This window comes from Augochlora pura, chromosome 11 (assembly GCF_028453695.1).
Source record: "Augochlora pura isolate Apur16 chromosome 11, APUR_v2.2.1, whole genome shotgun sequence".
In the NCBI taxonomy this organism is placed as follows: domain Eukaryota; kingdom Metazoa; phylum Arthropoda; class Insecta; order Hymenoptera; family Halictidae; genus Augochlora; species Augochlora pura.
The window spans coordinates 6,344,772-6,365,105 of NC_135782.1; the positions used below are offsets into that span (position 1 = coordinate 6,344,772).

Sequence of the window (20,334 nt, forward strand, 5' to 3'; positions counted from 1 at the left end):
TCGGCGTACACCTTTTTTTTCTTCCTCGGGTGTCGTAATGGTCGCATTGTAATGTTATAATCGAGGTGCTCTTTTTTTTTTCGTCGATTGGATTCGGCGGAGACTGTGAGCTATTCGGTCGAGTCATTAATAACTTCCGATGCAGCTTGGTAGGATCTATTGTTCGTGTCTGCCCACCGTGAGTCGCCGAGGCAAACGAGTTCTTGCTGGTAGAGAAGGGTTCAAAATAAATAAAATAAGAAAGTAATAAGGATAGACGAAAAAAAGGGGACAAAATAATAGTCTGATAAAAAATCAAAAGTCATTTAAGATTAACGTAACAGTTGAGAGAATTTCTGTAGCAAAATTGTCGTCACGTTTTATCGATACGAAGAAAAGGAATATAATTCTTCTCGTAATTTATGAGAAGCTAATGAGACTTTCTCTTCGATCTATCGGCTTCTTTTTTCGATGGATAAAATGTATAAAGTGCGCGTCCTAATCGCGAGCTGAGTAGCCGAACGATTCCTGAAAACCACGCTTTCAGCGCTATCCGAAGTATGAGGCAATCTGTACGTCGACTGTACCACCAGCGTCCATAAGTCACCGGACACCTGGTTGCTCTAAAGAAAATGCAAATTGTGATGTGGGGTACTGGCTCGTGAGGCAATCTCACTAGATTGTTTTATTTTTATGTAACTCGATGGCTCCCGTACACATATCGAACAACGGTCCGCCTTTCACCAAAATTGCTTTGAAAATTAGAGAATGATAACGAGCTGCCGGTTATACAATACTCTCTGTCACAATGCAATTAAAACACCACGGCAATAACCAAACGAGAATATGGAAGGAAAGCGTGCCGAAAATCGAAGAAGAAATAATACAATTAGGAGAAAAACGTTCTTTGAAGCTGAGACCCAGACGATTTCTATACACACTGCGAGGACTATTCAGCAAAGTGACTAAAAATCAGTTTCCACAAACAAATACTATCGGCGTTTCTACTTTCCCAAAGAAAGTTACGTGGGTCGCTAAATCTGCAACTTATTTGTACATTTTTCCACGATTTTCATGGCTGCGCGTCGAACTAAACGAATCGTCCTCGAAGCAACTGCAACGGGTATCTCTTCGTCCTAGCGCCGACAGAACAATGTTATCTTCGCGCTATTTTCGCGTCTATAAAATGATTCATAAAAATGAGAATTTACATAAAGATCCGTAACTGAGATAGAGGAAGTCGAACGGTCGAAGAAGCGGTGTCTCGAGCGGTCTCGTTTGATCAAGATCTGTTGTTCGTCCTCGTATCCGTTCGGATAACGGAGGTTCTCTTATGGCGGGCAAACAAAGGCGACTGACGACATTCGTGGCAGCGTCACGCGACTCGAAACGTATTGCACAAGGAAGAGAGCCTGGGCGAACTCGTTTCCCTTTCGTTCCTCGTCTCGACGTGTTTACACGTGACGCGGCGCTCGACGAAGAATATAACTGAATCTTTCCGTGGCCGTCGCGCCTCTCTCGTGAAATCCTGATTACGAACGGCTGTAAAAGCGTATCGTCGTCCGCGAGCCTAATTAGACTCAATTAGGAGACCCGCGGTTCGCGAAGCTCTAATGATTCGGGCCGCCTCGGGTCGGCCGGCGCGCGACGAGAATGGCAAGAATTACCTGGAAATCTATTGTAACGCTGCATGCTTGCTCGTCGCTTTCTGAATAATTCCCCTTTTCGAGAATCCGCGATATGGACACTGTTATTTGCTAATTAGATCGTTCCTCAGGGTAAATATTCTTCCTAAGGGCTGATTATTATGAAAGCTCTTAAAGCTCTTATTACGATATAGACCGTGTTAAAGAAAACGTTTCATTTCGCTGTAAATAGCTTTAAGATACGATCCTTTATACTTAATGAATACGGTACTAATTACAAACGGTGTTATATAAATACGGTGTTAATTACAAACTTCAGTTAGGATTCGCTTCCGACTCAAATGTAACCCTACCCCTATACTTAAGTGATCGGCAACTGTAGACTGGTTGTATGTAATATTGTAATACCCAAGAATATCTTGATAAATGAAAAAATTATGAAATGATAATAATAGTATTGTTTATAATAAATCATGTTGCTACCAGATTGGAAATTTTTAACGAATCGTCGGATAATAAGTTCGCTAATGATTCTACGAGAAACTAGATTGGAAGGATGACCCGTAAGAAATGAAATAATGAAGACCGGAAACGGTTTACGGTTCAATGCAATAATGTCGATGTTTCCACAGCGTGCTTGGGCCACGCTCGCCGGCAAACTTTCGCTATTTCGTTGAAATAACTTCTCTTCGGGTAGCTTTGCATGCGACTATATGCATGCCCAGTACCGAGCGCATGTGTGCCCCGTATGAAAAACCGTCGTCCGACGTGCAAGTAGACGAGCAATGGCTCCGAGAGTTTCTTCCTGTCCGTTCGAAGCAACAAGTAGGAAGGAATCGAGCCGGTGTTGCTGTACGGTCAATAACCGTTGCGCAACAAGTTCATCTAATTTATGGGAAACTTTAACGGTAGCACTGAGCGGCGGTGCTCAAGCTATGATTAAAAAATAACGGAAACGTTTCACCGGTGCCGGAACGAGGAGAACCGAAACTTCATCCTAGATGCATCGTTCAGTTTACACGGTACAATAAAAACAGGAGATCTACATTGTTGAAATGCATGTCGGAAGAATGGTGTGTATCCTGTTCACCGATATTCCCGGCGATTTTCTAAAAATTAAGCATCGCTGCACAAAATGGCGATGCAAAAAGATCCTCGGTCTACATATCAACAACAAATGCGCTCGAAATAATTTAATTGGGAAGTGAAAAAACGAAGAATATGCAAACACTCGCAATGTTTATCGCCGGAGTAAAAAGACAACGAATAATGAACAAAAAGTCGCTATCCCATTGTGCATGACCTGCGCCTCATTAATTAGCAACCTCCGTTATCCCTTGCTCGCGAAAATATTCTACTACACTGCACTTTCCAATTATTTTTTGCTAGCAAGATCGGCTGGTTCTTTATTAGAATGTTCTGTTCGCGGAGCAATAAAAGGTAAAAAGAGAGACCGACAGGGAGAGAGAGGGAGGAATAAATTTTCTGTTCGCACGGAAATTAATTATCAAGACGAAACGGAGGAGCACGGTCCGGGGGCATAAAATCGCGAGAGATAGGAAAGCGAAGGAGAAAGGGAAAGTTGCCCATCGGCGTCCTTATCCCAGGTGAAGAGACTGTAACCTTCTGAATCACCGGCACGGAGCAAGTTCGTGGAATTTCAAGCGTAACACAGTTCGACATCATCCTGGACACCGCATCTCTCGCAGATGCTGCGCGAAAGCATATTCTTCCTGCAAGCAGGATTTCGGTGGAAACGGCAACGCAATCCGATCTTCCCGGAATAGGCAAGTCTCAAATCAAGACTTTCGTATTATACGAGTCTTAATGTCTGGAAGCTGCAGCTTGCAACCTCAGCAATACACTTTGGAGTTCCACCTTTTATTTGCTTCTATCTCTACTTCGAGCTTCGCTTCAATGTTAACAATTTTCTCTAAACATTAACACTAAACCTGCAGTGTATCAAAAGTATCGAATACGTGTTGCTTTGTAAAAATGGTAAGACTGAATTTATTTAGACTTATTACAATTTTGATTACAATGAATGCTTGGATCAAGAAATGTATTCGAACATTTACTATGAAACAGTCCTTATAATTTCAGCCATTTTAAAATATAAAATGTCGAACCGGTCATATTGACCAGCTTGGTAGGTTCAGTGTTAAATTATTCTAGAAAGTCTTGTTACTATTAAACTGCTCTTAGTTGACCGTGGACAACGTCGCGTACAATTCTTTATTTCATCGCAATATCTGTTTCGACAATTTAAGTAATCGTTTAATAAAAGAATTTATTACGAATTTATCGGGATAACTTAATGACAAAGGGCAAATCAGAGCACAAAATTTATCGATGCCGAATTTAATACGTTTAACTAAAAAGACTCTTCAGCTCCGATTTCGAATCTTCCAGCCGACTGGTCCATTTCTAGGTCATCGTCCCGCCATCTTTGCCTTTCCACCCACATATTCGCGCTGACCTTGTGCTACCGATCCTGTTTCTCCGGATCCCATCAGCCTGAGACGTTCGCTTACCACCTCTGCCTTCGGCATCGCAACGTTTCCAAAATTTGCTCACCTTCGAAAATCGGATCCTTTTAATATCTGCGGCCGTGCAGAACGACTCTGCCCGTAACAAAGCTTCTCTCGCAGCTGCTTCCGCTTTCTCTTCAGACGACTCTCCCCCGACGACCGGCTCACGATGATGAAAATGACGGGGTCGCTTGTTTCGACCTTATCCGTGTGGCGGAAGACCGGCGTCGCAGATGACTCCGCACGCGGAGCGAACGGGACCACATTCTTCGAGCCCTTGCCACTTTCCAACGAGAAGTTGGTCCAGCAGAGCCGGCAACGCGAGGACATCGCTCTTCGACAATGTTCCCCAGGTATACGAAAGCTCGCATCGTGGAGAGTGCAACGAAGATCTTCACCGTCGATGGAACCGCAGCGTTAGTTCTGAATAGATTAAAGGATGATAGTACATATTTTGTTTAAAATTGATGGGGAATTTGTATTTTAATTTTACGATGAATTAAAAAGGTCAGGGTAGTGTGCCAATTACACGCTTATGCGACGGAGTAGCAACACAAAGCCTCATCCTGCGATAAGAATATCCTGGGTCTTTTCGAACCCAGAACTCTTTGCTTTTACTACTCGACACTTGATGCCGTCTTTATATTTTAGGGCAATAACGAGTTTTGTATACTCTTCTATTGTTCAATTATATGATTATTACAGTTCTCCTTAATAATAGTAATATAATAATAATAATGACGATAAAAACATTAGTTCCGAACGTTCATATATAAAATGACAAGGGTCTATTTGGGCCCAATAATGGGGATTAGCATGAACGCCCATCGGTCGACGCTGCAAAGGTTAATTCAATTACACGGCATCGCATGCAATTATATTCTGCTTGAGCTCATAATGGGTCCACTTTCTTTTAAAGGTGAACCCTACTGAGTAATCGGTGTGCCACGTGGCAGGTATTATTGTGGCGGATCCGGAATGTCAGGTTCGACCCAAGTTGCAACGGGTTCGCAGGCGAACAACGTCAAAAGAAATCCCTGTGCTCCAGAAAAGGGGCTTGCGGTCGGTCCTTTATGGGGCTGTCATGATTTATTGCTCCGACTAAAGTCAAAACATACCTGACCACAAGACGATTTAATTAATCTACGGGTCAGGATTGAAAACGCCGAAAACCCGTCGAGACCTTTTTGAATGATTTATCGTAGCTGACAATAAATCGTTACGCTTCTCTATATATCGATGATTTGCGGTCAGAGAAAAAGGAACGCTTAACTTCTTGCACCTTGGTGGAGCCTATTGAACGAACGCATGAATCACGGAATGCATCGACTTAGCACATTATCGAATAGGTGCTATTGCAAGTTATCTCGAGAGTCGACGATTATCTTATCGAGATTCCGCCGATGAAGTTTTTCTCTAACAATTGCACGCCATTAAACGAAGATATCGACAATCAGGGTAGAAACAAATGAACGGAAAGTTTCTGATACTGAAGAGTCTTATAAACAAGGAAAAAAGCATTAACGATCGGTGTTCTTCGCGTTACCTTCCCTCTGTTCGTTCATATGCCACCAGCTTCTAGAACAGTCTTGAAACGAATCAACAAGTGGAACAGTATAGTTCTGCTTCTGTTAATGTGGGCTTCGAAATCGCCTCGCTGTTCGTCGTTCACAAGTAAAGCATTACGAAACCTATACCCCTAACCGTGCTACAGTCGCTCGTACGAACGAAACAAACACAAATTCGTGCCGGATATGCGGATGAAGTAACTTTTTCGAGCCTTGGCTATCGGATCTACGTGTGCAGCTTCACGATCTACCTAACTTATGTCGTACCGATACTATCGTGTGCCGAAAATTCGAAAGTGAAAGGAGACCTCGCTCGAGATTTATAACTCGCGGTTTCTTGAATTTATACAAATTCGCACGGTATTCTACGGTTTATCCTGTCCGTCCCGCCGTCTCGCAGTTGCGCAAACATTCGCTTATTGTATCTCCCCTATCTGCGTGTTTTCAAAATATCCTGATACACTATCGACAAGATAATAGCTGTATCTTCTCGGTCCCGTGTTAAGATCGTGAAGTGCCTGGCTCCGACGCTCTCGGGAAAGTTTCAGCTTGCAAAGATTGCACAGAAACCCGGCCGATCGGGAAAACAGTAAGAGTGAATCGTACGTCTAATGCAGTTAGATAAGCTAATGTTACATAATTCCGCTTCGGATAGTAAACGGACATCGGCAATATTTCAAAAGGACGAACGGTCATGCGACATTTATCTGTACAGTGATTTAACAGATACAACCGTATGCAAGATCGAGCGAACGATCCTTCGAGCAAATGTAAAAGCGTGTCTGTCTTTTCCAGAACATTCGGATCGTTCCGAAGTAGTCGAGCAGGTGGCAAGTTACCGCAACCGATTCCACCACCGCGGAGCGTCGGATTTCTGCCATTTAATTCCACTATCGAAAACCTGAAATACTTCTGAAATATTTAATCATGGTATTCGATGATTCTCCTTATATTCATCGATTCTGTCGAGTAAAACTTTTAAAAGCAGTCCTTAACGCGGGCTGTTTGCACGAGGTTATTATCGAACAAGGGGGGTCTTATCTTCTGCGTAAACTTCCAAATCGAGAGGAGGCTGTACATTATTTTTAGCCGGACTTCCTAAACTGTTATCTTTCGCGTGGAATCTCAGGCGACGCGCTTCACGGTTCCTTCTCTGTTCCTCCCCCGTGATTCAGACGATCGTGAAAAGGTGAAAGCAGATCGCTCGGTATGATCCTCGAATAGACACTACGATATTTTTTTTTTCTCCTTCTCTGTGTCCCCCTTACAATCATCGGTCATAAAGCGCCGCGCCTCGTGAAATCACGACCGAGAAAACAATTTTGCAACCGCCTCCGTGATTATTAGAGTTGTCCTTCGATAACTCGTTGGACGATTTCTCTGAGATAATACTTTACAATTCGTAATACCAGAACACCCTAAGGGTCATATTCTTCGAGATTTCAAAACAGTCGACCAATAGATTTGGAAATACATATTATTAAAACCGCAGTACGAAAATTGGTTGTTAAAAATAGATGGAAACGAACGTAATTAAAAATAGGCTAGTAAAATTAGTAAAGTTTTACCAAAACCATAAACTCCAAAGAGTACGCAAATTTCCAGCAATTGAGAAAGTATGCATTGAACTTAATTGCACGAATTATTCACCGAGAGAACTGAATTGTGACTCGACGATAAACCCATGCATTTATATGCCATCAACGATAATGAGATATGCAAGATGCAATTACTCAAAATAGCGATAACTCTGTTGTAGATATTGCTTATGAGATAGCAATCAGTACACTTGGGTACATAATTTTAGTTCACGATTTGTCAAAGACTTGTAATCAACGCTATCGAGCAAATTCGACATAGTTATCGAATTGCTAATCACAATATTCGGAACGGATTGTTAATTAACGCGGCGTCTTTATGAGTAGACAATTAGAACGTAAGTGACTCATCAGATGAATGATTTAAGCGTATCATAGCATCGTTTAAGCGTACGCTTCAATCTGATCGGAAGAAGTCGATCAGAAATAATGTGTTTGTTCGATCACAGTCGAATGATTTTTCACAGAATCATGTGAATGTCGATAAAAATTTCCCACGAGATGTTTTTCTGAGATTCAATGTCAGGAGCGCGTAACAATCGCTAACTAAACTGTTCCATTGCATATTTTTCCCTATTACGAGGCCGCGCTGGCGGTATGAATCATTTAAATACAAGAAGACCGCTGATGTTGTACAAACTTACAACTAAATAATCTCGTTTAACGGAGCAGATTCTCAATACATATTATGTGTAGAAATAAAAAGGAAAAGAGTACAAAGGTTTATGCTGTTTTAACCATTAGACTGCTTTATATACGTATTCGTATTTCAATTACGCTTATTATACTTTCAGATAACTCACTTTCGAAATGACTTTATAAAGGTGCCTATATAAATTTTAATCAGGTGCATTACATTTTGTGAAACAAAAGCATCTAAATGTTAAATATTGAAAATGAATGCATTGTTGGTGCACGTAACAATTTTACTCTAACTTTCTCTAGAGTTAGAATCTAATATCGAATTATCGTAGACAATCACAATAATTGTTTTGCGAATATCCCGTAGCAAAATGCTAACGGTAATGGAACGAAGATTAACAAGCAAATACAAATTTCTTTGTCAATAACTTAAAGACTTTTCACCGGCGGAACCAGCATTCGGTCTCTTGCAATCAGATGACAACGGTGTGTCGAAAGAATATTGTTCTTCAAAATGAAGCCGCAGGTGCGCAATTAAGGAGCAGGAACCGTAACTGCAAACGTTAGTTTTCTGAACACCAATCAAGCACTTACAATCATGTAACTTGCCCTTGGCATAATTCGAATTGTATTATTACTTCATTGTTGTCTTCTGAGAAACTTCTCAAGTTACTCATGACAGACAAATTAATAGTTAGAATCACAGTAGATCCACGATTCATCTGATAATTCATATACACTTAACGATCTGATACAATATTTTATTAGCGTTATCAAGCAGTAGTAATTTAAGAGAACAGTCGACTTAAACTTGGCACCTTACTTTCCTCAAAGTGATAATAAAGAATTGAATAGGAGCGTTATTTAATTGTCCGGCATATTAGAAAATGCCGGATAGTGGGAATGCTACTCCATTTGAATCTCATTTGTCAGAGAAATTCCAAGTTAAAGAATACTATGAGGGTACAGAAATGCTCAGAAAACTGTCCTACATTTATATCATGCAAAAAAAGTTTATTCATTATTGCAAATATTGAGAACGAACGATTTTTGCCACTAGTAGGAAAAATTACCAACAATTTATTTTGGTTAATAGTTTCAGCGTTTTGTCATTTACCAATTGACGCTGTACGGGCCTTTTTTATTTCATCGCAGTTAATTTCATTTCATTATTGTTAATTAATTATTTTTATTCTTAATTTTAGGTATTCGCAGAACTTAAATAAACTTTAATCCAAATTATAGTCAATTACAAAACAGATTAACTTGTTTATTTAATTAAATATATACATGTATTGTATATTTTTATATTTTAAATACATATATAATATTATTCATTTCTTCAAGGTAATGCTAATGAAAACTAAAGCTCATATGAAATATGAGAATTAACTTAAGACATTACAAATTAAAACACGCTTAAGATGTAAATGGAAAAGTTATCATTAAATATTTCTACAGAATTTAAATTATGATAATGTATTTATATGATTTTTATCAATTATCCATTATAATATATACATACATATAACACAATTGAGAAAGGTAACTACAGGCTTTTTAAAACAGTACAACTGTTTTAAAACTGACCTAAATGATGACTTTTTTGTAAATGTTAGAGGAACTAGTTTTCTGCACAATGACTAAAATACGTTTTTCTAATGTTGCTATTACTTGGAATAAAAGAGAAAAACAAGAGTTTTTTATTCTTTTTATTTCAAGTAACAGCAAAATTGAAAAGAAAGTATTTTAGTCATTGTACAGTGAAGTAGTTCCCTAAAACATTTACATTTTTTTAAAAAAGTTACACCGTTTTAAAAGGTGTGTGCTCACTTTTGCACTTTGCTGTACATAACTATACCATAGTGTTCTATATTGTACATATTACATACTTATCTTTTATACAAAATGTATGCTAAACAAAATGAAATTAGATTATTGAATAATTGAAAAATAAAATACACAATATTTATATAGATTAAAATGAAAATTCAGTTTTTACTTAAAATTTGCTATTCCTGAACAATTTTTACTGTATCATAACTAAGTAAGCTAGTAACAAACATATTAACTGATGATTGTAAACCTCCACTTTAATTGTAATTTTTATTTTATCGGTATCATGCATTTTAATATAACTAACACATCCAACGATAAGATCTTGTTCCTCAATTCTTGTTGAAAACTTTCTTTATCATTAGTGCAATAACAATGATTATGTTAATTTTTCAGTAATAAACCTTTTCAAAAACACTTGAAACAAGCTGTACACTTTCATAGAATGTGTAATTTATGTACTTTATGAATATTAATGTTCTTATTGGAAATTTATTAAATAATCTAGATTTCAATTTATAGTGGAACCATACGTAAACCAAATAAATGGATATTTCTGTATTACTAATACGATTGAAATAATGGAAACATGTAATCTATTTGTACAATACAATTTTTAAATCATTTATATGTACATACTATGAAAGATAAATAATTTTATTAGACTAGTAATGCTATATCCATTTATTTTTTTATTCCAAACTGTACAAGCATAATGCAAAATGTCTAAGTTGCATCATTCCATACAAAATCTAACATATGTTTCATATACAACATTTTTGTAAACGCAAATAATGTGAATCATATGTAACATATTTTCAACCCTCGAAATTGAAAAAATTTCTTATTAAATGTGTGATACATTGACCGATTCTGTGCAAAAATGCTTGTAGAGAAGAAGAGATGATACGATGTACATTAACAAATAGAAATATGGCTAATTAACGCCTTCCGTTAAATTCTTTTTCATGTATTAAAAGAAGTGATAATTTATACATCGTTATTGACTAGTGCATTAATAATAATGTCTACTTTTGGTTCTTCGTTTAGGTAAAATGAGATAATTTAACTAATGTTATTGACATTAAAAATATTATTTACATACAAGTGGACCAAATATGTTAAAGATGAAGATTGATATTATCAATGGTAGAATTCAAAATTTAAAACACATAGAAAATTTAATTTCATTATGTGACAAAATCTACTAAGCCAGGACCAACAGACATACCTCTTACCAAATTATGTACAATCTTTGCTGGTGTATATTATTGTATCTTTGAAGAACTATAAGAAATATCTTACCCTGTGTCTGAAAATGAAAATTCTTTGCAAGTGTCACAATCCTTACCATTAAACTCTATAACTTGCTAAAATTGAATTATTTTTCTCTATTACTTATATACATATGTATATTTACTTATAATATAAGAATATTTAAATTGATTTTATGTGCATCTCGTTCAAAGAGATGAATTTTTAAATACATTAACAAACACTGTATATCCGCTTGCATGACTTCAGTGTTTTTACATTTTCTTATGTACATCAATATTTATTACTAAAGTCATATTGGGTGACATAATAAGAATATCTTATCTTTCATTTATAAAATATTATCAAATTATTTATTGCCTATCTTATTATGTCTTTTCATGATTATAAAACACCCTTCATCATTTTACAATTATGTCTATCACCCAACATAATTCGTGCAGTACATAACATAAGCTCTACTGGTATTTGATATGCCTACAAATATTGGACTAGCTACAGGCAAGAATTTAAGCCCTACAGTTTTTTAAATATTAAATGAAAAACAATTATTTAGCATATAGCAGACAATAATGTAGCACAAATAGCAAACAATTTATTCATATACTGTAATTTAAAAAATAATGTCTTTTCAAACGGATGTTCTATATTATTTATTCACAGCCTATTTTATTGTTCTGGAAGGCTTATTATACATATTTCTTTCTATTGTACCACATCATCTCTTCTACTACATTTCGTAGCATTTAGACCATAATTAAAGAATTACCTTAGAAGGACGTTGAATAGAAATTTTAATCAACAAGTGCAAATCTTTCCTGCCAAATGCGAAGTCGATGTTGAGTACTTAATATTGGATTAAGAACGCGTCCTATACAATTAATACGGCCTTTAAATCGGGCTCTGTCTCTAGCCATTTCTTCCCATGGACCCTTACGAGCAGCACGATATGCATAATCCCACTGTACCATTACATGAACAATCGGATTCAAATTAAATTTTACCTAAAATTAAGATTTCATTTTTTAATATATAAGAATTTAAATAAATAATTCCAGGCACCAAACGACTATTTACTTTTTGAACTGGAGAAACAGGTTTTTTAAGATTCAATGTCTGATCTTTGTCTTCGTCATCATCACTAGTTTGATCTGTAGTGCTATCATCTGTGTCTTCAATATCACTTCTACATGGTATTTCAGATTCTGTCTCAAAAACTATACAACAGCTATCCTCTGAATCAACAGAACTCTCTGATACCAAACGAGGTCGGAATGTAGTTCTGTGCCAATGGTATTCATCCTCAACATAGTTTTCCTCATAAAAATTTATATACTCAGGTATGCATCTCATTCTTACAGACAATTTTGGGATTTCATGGTCATAAGTCTTATGCGATTTCTGTTTCTGCAATTTTGGTTCTATATCAGCAAGTGTAAACGCCTCACGACTATCAACTGTTATTGAAGTATCTAACCCGTCTACTACATCATCATCTAAATTGTAACAATCTTCTTCTTGCCAATTTTTGAAATCATTTTGAATATCTGCGGCAAGATCGTGCTTAGTGCGTTCCTTCCTGTGCCAAGTTTGACTTACTCCAGAACGCCTAAGCTGCGATCTTGCACGGCCTCGACCTCTACCCTTTGCGATAGTGTTATGTTTCCTTCGTTGCTTTGGCGAAAGTGATCGTTTCATTGTTGTGTCTATTTGAAGTGAGTCAGTTCTATTAAAACGATCTGCCATATTGCCATAAACCTTTTGCCACACATTTGTTAATACGTTACATACAGTGGTTTGTTTCATTTCTTGTTTAATCTTGAAATCTGTTCCTGTTGTGGACAAAAATGGTTCGTCGTCTGTGATTATTTTATCATTAACACTACTCTCTGTGCATTCGGAAGACTGTTTCTTATATGGAATACTCATATCATTAGTATATTCATAATTATGTACATTGTTCATTTTCTCTGTGCTATCTAAATAAATGTGGTCAAACAGTCCTTGCATATTTTCCTTGTTTGATGTTTCAATTGATAATAAATGATTTGAATTCTCCTTAACAATTAGCTCTTTCTCAACAGACTTTTCTATACTTTTGTTACTAATATTGATGTAACTGCAATTGAATTTTAAATTCTGATCTTCTAATATAATATGATGAGAATTCTGCATGATATTTAAAGATTCCTTCATAGAAGTATTATGAATGTACACATTATCAGTTTCCAATCCATCCCTTTTAGTTGTCAAATCTTTAAAAAATTCATGAGGAATTATACCTTCATTATGTACAACTGTTATCGATAGTGGGTAATTAATGCCTGCCATAAATGATGCAGGAGCTTTGGTAACTCTGTCCCATATCACATACAAAGCATTGAACACACTATTAAACATGTTTCCTTGCTTTGGACTCGACATTTTGCTTTCACTGTTCAATGTATCGTTCATCGAATACATTTTTTCCATTGTTGATATTCTGAGAAAGACATCATCAATATTATCACGTAAAGAATCCGAATAAACTATTTATGTTTAATTTACTTACATATCTTATTCAGCAGACTGGGACTCTCTTACCAGTTGTCTTAGTTCTCATAAATCTTCTTTGTTGTACTATAAACAAAATGTTAAAATTTAATGTTACTTTTCTCTTAATAATAACCAAAGTCTATTTATAAGGCAATGTTATGGTTTATTGATACTGGCACTTTGCTAAAACTAATTAATGAATCTTAAAATAGTTGATCCAATTATACCTATTAAACTTTACCTGCATTATTTACTGTTTAATATACATAGTAAATTTTAGGAAGATAACAGAATAGATATATCCTATACTATTCAATGTATATAATAAAGACACTTATAAAAATATAAATCACTTACAAGTATGTTGAGAAAAATTATAAATTAAAATATATCCCTAATTTTTATATGCAAATTAGTGACATTATATGTTTTATATTTATTAAAAAAATCATTACATTTCCAATGACATTCTAATTTTTTAGATTGCAGATAATTTTGTATGATTGACTGTACTTGTGACGTTATGACAGAATTCTTTAAGTATATTATGTTTCCTATTTATTTTCTGGTAATAATGTCTTTATTTTCTACATATACTGTTTTGCTCGATAATAACTGTATAATTTAAACATTTCTAAATCGTATACATATCTAGGTTAAATGCGGCAGCATTTTTATATTCCTGAAAACATTCGCGAATCAATATAAAAATTTACAATTATATTATAGTTCTGTCCCGCCACGGACGTATCCATGCATATCCCAAGGAAAGAGATTGGTTGATACGAACAAGTCATGAAAGAGTGTGGTAACCAAAGCGTTAACTGTTACTTTCGTTTTCGCATATCGTAAAGCTGTTATTATGACCTACTACTACACATGGGAATGCAATGATCCAATGATAATAAGTTTTTTTACGCATACATACAACAAAGATAGCCTCCACAACCGTGACAACCACAATCACGTAGGCAATCCTGTTCGCAGTAAAGCGACTGGTTCTTCAATGTAACGCACTTGTTGTCTTCAATCAAAGAATTTTCGATAAATCTTGTTACGTCGGACACAATGCTTCGTTTAGATTCTTCAATAATTTCAAAGGATTCCATTGTAAAATGACAGAGTATTGTAACACACATTTCGAGAACAACTTTCAAGCGGCCATTTTCAACTGGTTGATGCACGGAGTACAGTAACGACACCTACAATAATGTCTCGATATATTGAACGACGTCGGGGGCATAGTACTCTTAAAGATAAGGGAAGGTACAGAAATTACTTTTCTCTGGTTGGTTGACGCTTCACAGCTAAGCAGCGATGCCCTTACAGTTTTAGACAAGGAGAGGAGATGGCGAGTGAGCAAGAAAACACATCAGCACAACACAAGCGAAACAAGTCCGACGACTAATGTAGTTCATCTCACTTTATCATGTTTTGCGATCTTGCTCTATTCGTGCATCCGTATGCCCGTGCTCTAAATATTGAAACACTCGGCGCGATATTCGACTTGTACTTTACGTCTCGTAGGATTCTCGATCACAGTCGAGTATATTTGCAAACGTTTAGAAATGACGATCATTTCTACAATTGTTAAAATTTTCAAAAGCCGGTAAGCTTCATTTTATATAAATAATTCCTAGTTTCTTTGAAAATTTCTGTGTAAAGGCACGCGCTAAACGGTCTATCATCTTAGTCCTCTAGTAATAAAATGCACCTCTGCGTTACCCATTCTATGGCTCGTGCCATCAAGAAGATTATCCCTGCTCTTTAATAGCGGTACAACCAAGGGTCGCGCGCGCGCGTCTGCCGTACTTAAAGATTTCTAATTTTCTAAACCCGCATAATTTCATGATTTCCGACGCTACCTGGGGTTAATCGTCGGTGAAACTATAAGCTTTTGAGAGAATAGCTTATAACTATTCTCCCAACCATAAATTTACCCAAAGGAGAATAACGTCAAGTTATCTAGAGGAAAATCCGGCTGTTTGCGACGTAGTTTTTACAGTTAGCCTCACCTTGAATATTTCCTCGGCCATTTTATACCTTTCTTCATTCTCATGGTCAGAAGATTTGAGACGGTACCTTTCTACCTATCCATCTGTCGCAATTTAATGAATTTCACACCTATACTTCTCAATAAATGATTTTAGTAGCTTATACGTGAAATTCTTCCTCTGTACAAAAGATTAAATTGTTGAAAACTTTGAATGTAGAAAGTTTTAATTCTTTAAAAGTAAAAATCGTATAAGGAATCGTGCCAGGAATATGCATGCGCGAAAAGAGTGAGACCGCAAGTATCGTAAAATGAGGCAGTCTAGATTTCTCGTTCGTGTGGTTACTAACACATAGAACCCGTTGATTTCGTTTGTCTCTCTCAATCATCTTCCGTTTTCTTTCTAAAGCAACTGCGCGAAGCTGGATACGCATTAAAATGGTGGGGATAAAAATGCTCACAATAAGGAAGCCGAACTGCTTACTATAGTGAAGCATGACACCTACTCCTGCACGATTTTACTTATTCCCTAAGACGACATATACATCCCCGTGTATGTAAAACAATTGATAATGACAGATCGTGCTCGCATACACAAATTAAGTTTCGATTTTTCTACAAAATTACGTACATAAGGAAATTCATGCACGAATTTGTGTGATCAGGAAATAAGTATTTCCTAATTAGTCAGCATGAGGAAAATGATTCATCAACTGATGAAATCTTGTATAGTTTCCTAGAAATGATGCGTGTGCATGCTGATGCAAACAAAAGAATGAAATGTACCATTGCATACAGGATTTCACAGCCTTGCAACATGATAAAAAAATGGACAATTATTATTAAATGTTCATAGAATTTGTACTAGCCTTTATTGGAAACATTTGTTTGAACATTAAATGCTAATCACATTAAAATAATTAGAATGCATCTTTGTAACAGTAATAATATTACAATCATAATGGTAATTTATTGTACAGCCACATTACTGACATAAAAAATAATACAAGATATGCAATTTACTACTTCCAAATAAATACTTATAAGTATTGCAATCCAATACCAAATTGAATCGATCGCAATACGTCTTCTTTCATAAACCTCAAAGGCATAACTATATTCAATTCGACTCTGGCAACATTTCCCAATTTCATTACGATACCACCACCCGCTGAAGAACGTACATTTTTCGTAAAGATTTCCATATTTTTATTCAAATCTGAAAATTAAAATATTGTCATTTTAAAGTATCTACGAGAATTTGAGCTCATGGAAATCCTACAATTTTACAAGTTTAAACAAGAATTAAATTGAAATAGAGTTATCAATTTTGTCAGTAAGCTTTCTTCGTTAGTTTAAAAGAATACTGTACTTTGTAGTAATTCTAAGACGTTGCAACACCAAAATTATTAATAAGAACTTATTACAGCCTAAAATTTTTTTAATTAACGTATTATCATTATTAGATAATTTTATAAATATTCATACCGAAATTATCTGAAATTGTTGATATATTTCCACCATTGACGAAACCATGTAACCTGAACAAATCTCCAATACCATTCCGACCAGGTCTAAATGGCAATGGTGTATACAAATGAAGTGCTGCTGCCCAATATGCATCACCACCTAATGAGTTGTTTTTGTCACGAGGACCACATCCTCTCATTTCGAATCCTCTAAGATTCATTGGGCCACCCAAAAAGAAGCGATCGGCTATGCTTATCATCTTCTCGTCGTTAAATCCGCGGAGTAGTCCAGATTGAAGACCCAATTGGAAAGTCTATTTAAAAGCCCATAATAACGTTAGTTATAGAAGATAGAACGAAGTGCATGAGCATTATATAATTAAATTGAATAATACTTGCAAAATATTCGTGTGGTGACCAATTAGCTTGCATAGTAAGTTCATTTTTTACAAAACCAATATTTCCACCAAGTCCGGCTACCTCCGTAGAAAATTGTACAAGACTTCCCATGGTAGGAAATATGGTAGAGTCTCGTTTATCAATGGAACAAATATGTCGTAACGCAGATTTTAAACTCGGACCACTTTGTTCACGTACGGCAAAAGACGCTTGCTTAGAACAAACAATTTTTCTACATGTGGCTTCATACTGTAAATTATGTTTCAGTATTCCTGCTCCATCTGGATTAAAACCAATATCTAGCAAAAGGCCTTTGTCACACTGATTAAAACCAGACCATGGAAAATCACTAGTTTGATTATACACACTAGCAGTTAGCCTAAAAAACAAATTAATTATTATAATGAAAACGTAAATTATTAAAAGAGAAATAGTCTTACATACACTGTGTTTAGCCAACTATTTACAAGTGGTTTAACAGCTGACACGTTTATATTTGTGGAACTTTTTGTACCATGAGAATATTCCATTTGAAGTCGTTCTCCTCTACCAAATAAGTTCGGTGCTTTTGCTCCAATAGTTACGGAACCTTCATTATTTCCAACCATAGTATTAATTCCACCTATTAATCGTCTTATTTCATGTACCGTAAAGGTGATCTGAAAGACCATGTGACTTGAAATTTGTCATGGGAATATCTAATCTTTAAGTAAACATTTTGTCAATGAACTGAAAAGAATTAAATCTGAGAAATTACTCATTTGTTGTTGAATTAGTGTGTAATTATATAGACCCACTTCAACGCCTTCTGGGCTGGCATGAGGACCTTCACTCGTATCAATGTAAACTCCAACACTTCTGAAACATCCTAACGATTCTAGCTTTCCTTTGACTTTATGGGCACGTATAATAACATCTCGAAAGTCTTTAGCTCTAAACAGGTCTATTACTTGGGCTTTTATTATGTCATCTTTTGTACGCTTAAGACCATCTATGTGTACTCTGTCAACTCTTGTCTGTTTTAGAAAAAAAATTAGATGTTAATATATTTTCTTTATTTTACTTAGGAGCAGGTCAAATTATTTTCAATACAAAATAATAAGATTTTAAATAAGAATCTAAATTTAAATATACCTTAACTGTCTGTAAGTCGATAGTTTTCTCTTTTACTTCATCTTTCTCTAATAAATCTCTTTGTTTATTAAAATATGCAGACTGCAAGCAAAGATTAGTATAAACATGTGAACACAATCTGAAATATGAATAGAAATTACTTACAGAATCTTCTTTTCCTTGGTGGTTGTATCTTTCTTTAGGATTGTCATGATTTGAATCTTGATTAAGATTTTTCGGCATAGTTGTTTCCTACGAACGATAAAGTATGTTAATTGTTATTAAAAATATTGATAAGAAAATCAGATATGAAGGATGAATGAAAAATACAATAGAAAAGGACATACTATGAAATAAATGAAAATAGGGAAAGCTAATACAGATTCTAAGTAAAAGATTACATAGAAATGAATTATTATTAGAAATTACTCATGCTGTAAATTAATGTTCTCGATTTTAGGTTATAGCGTATTCTTCTAATAATATACACTTACCTTTGCGTAGACAGTTCCCATTTTTATTAAAATTAATCGTATACAATTTCATGAGAACTTACATTAACATATTATGCTAAATTTTGTCAAGTCCTTTTTAATAATTGACAATAACAAAAAGGGGGTAAATTTTTCAAATTAAATATTCAGAATGATTGAGATTCAGCGGTATGGCATTGCTATGATTGCTATCACCGATAGTGAAACATGAAAGATAAAACATCGCCCTCTGTACGTCTGTGTACTTGTACTAGAACTAAACTTCTTTTACGCAACTGGATAACTTCTCTGATTACGGTGTTACTGGTCTCTAAATTGCTCTAGCTCTGATTTACCGAACGCGGTAAAAAATATTTCATGATTGAAATCACATAATCATGTTCAATTTTCTCATTTTTACAGCAAAATTTCCTATATGTGGCCTTATTAACACAGTTAACCCTTTTAGTGCCGAACGAAAACCGATGCCTATGCGATGATAACCGTACGAATTTGAGGAATTTACTAGGGTTGCCGAAAAAACTCATAAAAACCAAAATAAGAATGATAGTTAAAAAATTCAAAATGCAGCATACTGGGGAAGAATGGGAGAGTAATGTAATGCCAATTATATTACAATACTTATTGAAAATCACATAAATAATAACAGTATAAGGAATGATCAAAATAAAAAAAACTAACTTCTCTTTTACAACGCCTATTTTCACTAATCATCGGTTGGTCAATTTTATGCAGGTCACATAGTATAAACTATAAGTATTCCATTTTCAATAATTTCTAAAAAAAATAACCAATATTGGCCCTGAGAACAAGATGACAACTTCATAATGCGCGGCAAGCGTAGACATATCCACTACAGGATATGCCTAAAAAAGCTTACAAATTCTTCATTGTGTTCTCACGCGTCATCAATTCGGACTAATTCTTCGTCATCCATTTCCGTAACAGGGTGTAGTTTTTATAAAATGGTAGCAACAAAATACACAAAACTTTCTGCTTCTAACTTTACTACTGATACTGAACAAAACGTTGACGGTTTTCGAACACTGACTACTCACTAAACTGATCAAGAAAGACTGAAAGAAAGATTTTAGTTCCGCCGTATCGATGAACGACGGCTTGTCATTTGAACCGTTTGATAACTATCATAAACGCACAAACTGCGTTTACGGTGTCCTGTGGTATGCAAGTTGTCCCGTATCTCGTTTCAAGTGATATATCGTCGTTCGGCACTAAGAATTAAGTTATTACCATTA

The 20,334-nt window shown here is 35.6% G+C and overlaps 2 protein-coding genes across 4 annotated transcripts; both read right to left on the minus strand.

Moving 5' to 3' along the window:
• Positions 1 to 94: 94 nt before the first annotated feature.
• Positions 95 to 14,782, minus strand: Ppp1r15 (Protein phosphatase 1 regulatory subunit 15). 2 transcript variants are annotated; one of them, XR_013495086.1, is made up of 6 exons: positions 14,539 to 14,782; positions 13,627 to 13,694; positions 12,153 to 13,557; positions 11,845 to 12,079; positions 4,203 to 4,579; positions 95 to 206 (listed from the first exon to the last, which is right to left on the minus strand). XR_013495086.1 is itself a non-coding variant. In XM_078194175.1 (5 exons), the coding sequence occupies exons 3-4, from the start codon at positions 13,545 to 13,547 to the stop codon at positions 11,870 to 11,872; spliced, it is 1,605 nt and encodes a 534-aa protein (XP_078050301.1). In that variant the 5' UTR covers positions 13,548 to 13,557; positions 13,627 to 13,694; positions 14,539 to 14,782; the 3' UTR covers positions 3,617 to 4,579; positions 11,845 to 11,869. The 2 variants fall into 2 exon arrangements, 1 of the variants encoding a protein (XP_078050301.1); XM_078194175.1 differs by lacking the exon at positions 95 to 206 and having other exon boundaries at positions 3,617 to 4,579.
• A 1,675-nt stretch (positions 14,783 to 16,457) lies between these two features.
• On the minus strand, positions 16,458 to 20,265 carry LOC144476863 (sorting and assembly machinery component 50 homolog B). Of its 2 annotated transcripts, XM_078194169.1 has the most exons (9): positions 19,959 to 20,265; positions 19,760 to 19,855; positions 18,750 to 18,836; positions 18,606 to 18,686; positions 18,269 to 18,487; positions 17,916 to 18,130; positions 17,472 to 17,850; positions 17,092 to 17,386; positions 16,458 to 16,822 (listed from the first exon to the last, which is right to left on the minus strand). In XM_078194169.1, the coding sequence occupies exons 2-9, from the start codon at positions 19,790 to 19,792 to the stop codon at positions 16,644 to 16,646; spliced, it is 1,488 nt and encodes a 495-aa protein (XP_078050295.1). In that variant the 5' UTR covers positions 19,793 to 19,855; positions 19,959 to 20,265; the 3' UTR covers positions 16,458 to 16,643. The 2 variants fall into 2 exon arrangements, with proteins under 2 accessions (XP_078050295.1, XP_078050296.1); XM_078194170.1 differs by lacking the exons at positions 19,760 to 19,855; positions 19,959 to 20,265 and adding an exon at positions 19,079 to 19,553.
• Between the last annotated feature and the right edge of the window lie 69 nt (positions 20,266 to 20,334).

Bases quoted from the DNA above. Each gene is read 5' to 3' on its own strand.
- Ppp1r15 (XM_078194175.1), bottom strand. From the start codon at position 13,547: ATGGAAAAAATGTATTCGATGAACGATACATTGAACAGTGAAAGCAAA. The intron at 12,080-12,152 runs GTAAATAGTCGT...TCTTAATTTTAG, and splicing joins CTGTTTCTCCAGTTCAAAAA to GTAAAATTTAATTTGAATCC.
- LOC144476863 (XM_078194169.1), bottom strand. From the start codon at position 19,792: ATGATTAGTGAAAATAGGCGTTGTAAAAGAGAA. The intron at 17,851-17,915 runs GTATGTAAGACT...TTTGTTTTTTAG, and splicing joins AATAGTTGGCTAAACACAGT to GCTAACTGCTAGTGTGTATA. The intron at 17,387-17,471 runs GCAAGTATTATT...GCTTTTAAATAG, and splicing joins GGTCACCACACGAATATTTT to ACTTTCCAATTGGGTCTTCA.